The following is a 5,722-nucleotide window of genomic DNA, read 5'->3' as shown; positions in this document are numbered from 1 at the left end:
AAATCCAATTCCCTTTTGATTTGAACTAAATCAGAGGACCGCCCCTGAGCCCAGTTAGGGTCAGGCATCCTGGGACAGCCCCTTTTCTGCAATTCCGAATAAAACCCAACTTTGAGAAATTATCACCAGACCATGTTTTTCTCCATTAGGAGGGGACGAAGGTTGCAGACCATTGCTGAATCTTTTAACCATACCACGTGGTTAAACTCTTAGACTATCGATACCGACAGAATAAGAACAAGTCTTTGATATTCATTACTAGTCTGCAGCTAGGAATTCGGTATCATTGAACGCGAAGAACGACAACCGCCGAAACATCCATTCTACAACAACACGAATGAATGTCACTCTGAAACTATCCACTCTAACCTACGACAGAGAGAGAGAGAGAGAGAGAGAGGACGGAAACTCTCCAACAGAAACTAACTTTTCAACAGCGATCAAGACGACACACTGAGCGTAAATATATATATTGATTGCAATTGTTCCCGAATGAGTGAGCGTTCATGTGCAAAGGATTACTACTTCAATTGTTATAATTATCAACTTTGTAGTGTCTCATTTCAGTTGACCCCCACTTCCCCTTTTGTCCACCAAGCCGCGATACCGGTTTAGCCCACGAGGGCACATTCTCCTATCATTTCTTGTAACCATATTTACTTTGTTTGTTTGTTTATGCATTTCTGTGAATTACTTAGTTAGTAACAAATAAATGATTTAAGACAATTGATGTATGGATGACTCATAGTGAAGACTGGGTTCGTGCAGATAACCAACAATTTACGACGTTTGGAATGAGACTAATGTGAGGTAAAATAAATAATTCATTAATCAGAAGACTATTGATCAGATAAGAAAATATCTGAAAGGTTATATTAGGAAATTATAACTTTGTAATCTGAATATTTTCCTTGGTGCCCCGACTTCCTAGTTAATTACAGTTACATGATTAATCAGTTTAATCACGTAATACTAATTACAGAGAATCTTTGATAAAAACTAAGTCTTCAATTTAATGATAGTAAAGACACGACAACTCCCAGTGCTGCTCTGGAAAATCCATAAGTGAGCTGTCAACTTGAGGGTTGCTGGCAGCAGAATATCAAGTGCTGTCTACTGCTGTTGTGCCCTTGAGCAAGGCACATACTGTAACTGCTTCAGGGGTGCTGGTCTGCAGCTGACATTGTACTGTTACCAGGCCCTTGTGTGTCTCATATGAGGAGGGTTAGGAATTGAAAATTACACATTACCATTTTTAATGTTAGATGGTCAATAAAGTTCCAAATCTATTATATTCTATGTTTGAGAAGGTAGAACAGACACCTGGGTACAATCACCTTGAATACCAATATCTGACCTGGTGTTCCTGATTGACCCAATTCTAACTCTGTGTTCTATTCTTTCCACAAGATGGCAGATCTGATGTGTTTTACTGCATTGTCTGAGGCATGAATATTAATGTGTCAGTGTGAGAACGAAGAAGCTGTTATTCTAATGTCTCAAACAGTATCATTATTAGTCCCACACATATTTTACTACATTTTATCTCCAGATCAGAACTCTTCCATTAACATCAGTATCACATCAGATGTGATGGTAAATGGTGGTTCTCAGCAGTGGAGATAAATGATGCATACCTTGCATTCAACATCATTGACTATCAGCCTGTTAGTACTGTTTGTCCTCTGTGGGCCATAAATATATATAATCATATAAACCCTTTGATAGAGAGTACATAATAAACCACAAACACATCAGGTGAGGACAAGGTTTCATTTATATCTGATGTCTACATCTTTCTGTACAAGTGAACAAAGCACAGTGAGACTTACATTTATATCTGATGTCTACATCTTTCTGTACAAGTGAACAAAGCACAGTGAGACTTACATTTATATCTGATGTCTACATATTTCTGTACAAGTGAACAAAGTACAGTGAGACTAACATTTCCACGTATCTCACTGTTGACGTTCAACAAATGGGAGGAGTGAGGCCTATGAAGTAGACAAACTGGTATCCTTGACAACTTTGTTATATAACACATGCCTCCTAAAATTACACACTTGTGGTTTTTACAGAGTAATGAACCTATGAACCTGGATAGTTATGATTCTTGGCATTGTTAAGAACAGAAAAAAACTACAGTTTAGTTGAGTATATTTCAAGATTGTAAAATGCATAGTTTGAAATACTGTCCATTACCAGCTATGCAACATGACTGCAGTATTCAGCACCCCTCTCACATGCAGACCAAATCCTTACATTTAGTGATAGTGGAACAGCCCCAACAGTTCTTGGTCTATAAACAGAGTGTGTGTGGAAGGAGTGTTTTGATGTTACAGAAAGATTAAGAATAAGATGGTAGACTGTAGAAGAGTTAACACCAAAGATAGGGTGGCAGGTAGCCTAGCGGTTAGAGCGTTGGGCCAGCAACCTGAACTGTCAAGGTGAAACACCTTGTCAATGTGTCCTTGAGCAAGGCATTAAACCCTAATTTGCTCCAGGAGGGTGACCTTGTGAAACAACACATTTCACTGCACCTATCCAGTGTGACAATAAAATATTGTTGTTGGTAACATTTCCTATGAATACCCTTTTCACAATGCATTATAAGGTATTTTATTAACTCCTTATGAGCTATGCATAATACATTGTAATGTACAGTTTATGCACTAATACCTGCTCACAAACATTTAGCAGTTCATAGAGCATTATAACAAGACTGTAAAATGCCATATGAAGCTAGATGTTATACTGGTCTATATGAAATAGAGAATGATATGTACTCATCAAGGGCTCATCTCTATGTTCTCTCCTCTCACATGAATCTCTGTCTTGAACACCTTGACACCATTTTCTAAAGGGTATTTTAATATAGAATGACATTATTATGAAGAGGGGATTCATAGGAAAATGCATTCCTATCTACTGTGCATGTTCTAACTGCCCAATCAGAGCTCCTCCCATTTAGAGAGACAGGAAGTGGAGCTGTAGTTCAGAAGTGCATCACAGGGAAATAACAGCTTTTTTCTAGTCTGATTTTAATCTTAACGCCATCACACCAACTACTCCTAACAACCCTGATAATCCTCCTAACAATCCTGATAATCCTCCTAACACCACTCCTCCTCCTGGGCCAACTAACCTTCCTGTCAATCCACCAACTGCTCCTGCTCCTATGAAACACATTGCTGTTCCAACTGATTTCCCAGTCTGGATCTCAGTGGCTATAGTAGACCTTACAACTCGTCTGAAAATCTGTCCCCAGGCTATATCTATAAGTGTGTATGATCCAGCTCCCATTGCCTCAGCTAACACCCCTATCAGAGAACCCCTTATGAACTCTGTCACATTCACAGGGTCTTTGCTCCATACACAATTGCCTCCCATGGCCACTGCAAATAAAGCACTGAGCAGATAGAAATGTGTTGGTTTCATATATAAAATGAACAGAATCGCTGCACCGCGCTCTGCTTTTTTCTCTTGAGGTTCTCTCTCTACTCTATACTCTGTTAGAGAAGGTGAGAAGAGAGACCTCTGGTGTTCTTGTCTTTTCCTCTCTTCCTCCCTGTGACTCTCCTCTTTCATCAACTCAATCTCTTCTCTTGCCTTTCTTTGTGCCTCCTGCAGCATGTCACGTGTGTAACATCTACCTTCACTCACATACATCATGATGAGTATCTTTTCCAGCAGCTCAGTCACCTGGTTTCTATTGGCTCTGTCTTTGTTGTTAAGGACATGATATCTCCAACCACGCTCTTCAATGAGCTCAGACAACTTAACATTGTTCTCTACTAGTTCCTCTATTGTTCTGTTGTTCAGCTCGTCTCCATGAGTAAAGACAATGATAGTGTATCTTGAAGCTACTTCACCAAAACATTTCTCAAATGCAGTGACTACATCTGTCTCCTGCTCAGTGAAAGTATCAAGAGTTAGAACAAAGATAAATGCATGGGGTCCAGGGTCAGACAGATGGATACATCTCTCTATCTCTGAACTCAAACCCTCCTGTGTGTGTGTTGCATAGAAGAAGTCTGGAGTGTCAACCACACTGACTCTGTTCTGTCCAATGAGAACAGTTCTCTCTTGACATTTCATGGTAATTGAGGAAAAGCCCAAAGCTGAGTTAAACACGTCTTGACCCAGAATGGTGTTTCCTGTTGCACTCTTCCCCACTCCAGTTTTGCCCAGCAGCACAATCCTGACATCACGAGGATGAGGGGCTGTAGTGAATCCAGGTCGGTCCATTGTCGATTGTTGTAGGATACTAACCACCAGTCCTGTTAATCATAGACAACAATGTGTCAAACTAATGGCTCTGTGAAATTAGAACCTGTTTGTTCAATATGGGTTAAAACAAAGTTAAAACATGACATGAATTATAGTGTAATGGAGCCTAATCTTTGTCTTTATTAACATAATTGTTATATTCATTCTTAATTTGACTTCTAGTTCTACCATTTTGCGTTAACACAAATGTGGCCCATAGTGTTTATTATAACTTTGTCTTGAAGTCGTAATATTATGTTACAAAGCAGATGGCGCCTTAGACTAAAATAATTGAATGATGAAGAATCTGCACATTCTATTAGACATAAAGTTTGACATATAAACTAAAGGCTTACGTCTTGAAACTAAGATTGATATAATTTTACTTACAGGGGTATAGAATGTAAAGTCCGATAGAGTTCAATGAGTGTGAGTGAGCCGTCTGTCTTCAAGAAATGGTCCCGACTGTTACTCCGTTTTCTTCCTCACAGACAAGTTGCCAAATAATGACAAGAAGATTATTCGGTCATTTCAGTAAACAATTATTACTGCAACATGTTCTGAATAGTCTATACTTGTCACGCTGTTGATCCAAAGACGGCTTTAACCTCAAATATGCCACGACAAGATTAGGCTAGCCTATATTCCTATAACCAGGTTACAGACATCAATCGAGGACATGAGCTGCAGTCAACAGTAAAATGTCTCTATCATGAACAAAATGTCAGCGCCTGTTTGTTTAGTTTCACTTTCACACAGCACATGAGAAGGTGAGGTCTCATACCCAGATACCTGCCTGTTGCACTCGTCTGGCAGGCATTTTATAGCAGTCATAGGTCGACTGTCATTTACAATAGGACTAGGTCTATGTTAGGCTTAATAAGACGAATGTTTAGCCAATTATAGTGCTGCACTATATATGTTACGTTTCCATAATGGACTAAGGACCCCTAATTACAATTCAAGAATTTAATCTATTTTCAATTAGGATTTTTCAGTTCACAATTGACATCATTCATTGAAATCATTCCAACCCCACTTAATCGAGGCCTTGCAGCAACTGTATAAATAAAGCACATTTACAAATGTGGCCCATCGTGTTTATTATATCTATTTGGCTTGAAGTATTGAAGGAAAATAGCGCAGTAGACTAAAATAATTGTATGATCAAGAATCTGGGCATTCTATTTAGGCCTAAAGCTTGACATATAAACTAAACGCCTACGTCGTTTGACCAAGCTTGATACAGTTTCAAATGTAACTGTTTACTTACAGGGTATAAAAAAGTCAAGTCCCATACAATTCAACGAGTGTGCCGTCTGTCTTCAATCAGCAACAAAACACTTTAGCTGCTGGTTAAATCCAGTAGAAGTGGTCAAGAGTGTTACTTCGTTTACTTCGTCACAACCAAGTATGCCAAATAATGAGCGGAAACTTCTTCGGTAATTTC

General features: G+C 39.0%; 1 protein-coding gene across 1 annotated transcript; it reads right to left on the bottom strand.

Moving 5' to 3' along the window:
- Nucleotides 1–1,847: 1,847 nt before the first annotated feature.
- LOC129863303 (GTPase IMAP family member 4-like) lies at nucleotides 1,848–4,277 on the bottom strand. The gene is made up of 2 exons (XM_055935193.1): nucleotides 3,539–4,277; nucleotides 1,848–1,857 (listed from the first exon to the last, which is right to left on the bottom strand). Exons 1-2 carry the CDS (start codon nucleotides 4,249–4,251, stop codon nucleotides 1,848–1,850), a joined length of 723 nt encoding a protein of 240 aa, XP_055791168.1. The 5' UTR covers nucleotides 4,252–4,277.
- Nucleotides 4,278–5,722: the final 1,445 nt, after the last annotated feature.

This window comes from Salvelinus fontinalis, chromosome 10, assembly GCF_029448725.1.
Source record: "Salvelinus fontinalis isolate EN_2023a chromosome 10, ASM2944872v1, whole genome shotgun sequence".
Lineage (NCBI taxonomy): Eukaryota > Metazoa > Chordata > Actinopteri > Salmoniformes > Salmonidae > Salvelinus > Salvelinus fontinalis.
Note: the sequence above shows the minus strand (reverse complement) of the source record. Positions and strands in the feature narration are given on the sequence as shown.

Coding starts and splice junctions, on each gene's coding strand:
- LOC129863303 (XM_055935193.1), bottom strand. CDS start 4,251: ATGGACCGACCTGGATTCACTACAGCCCCTCATCCTCGTGATGTCAGG.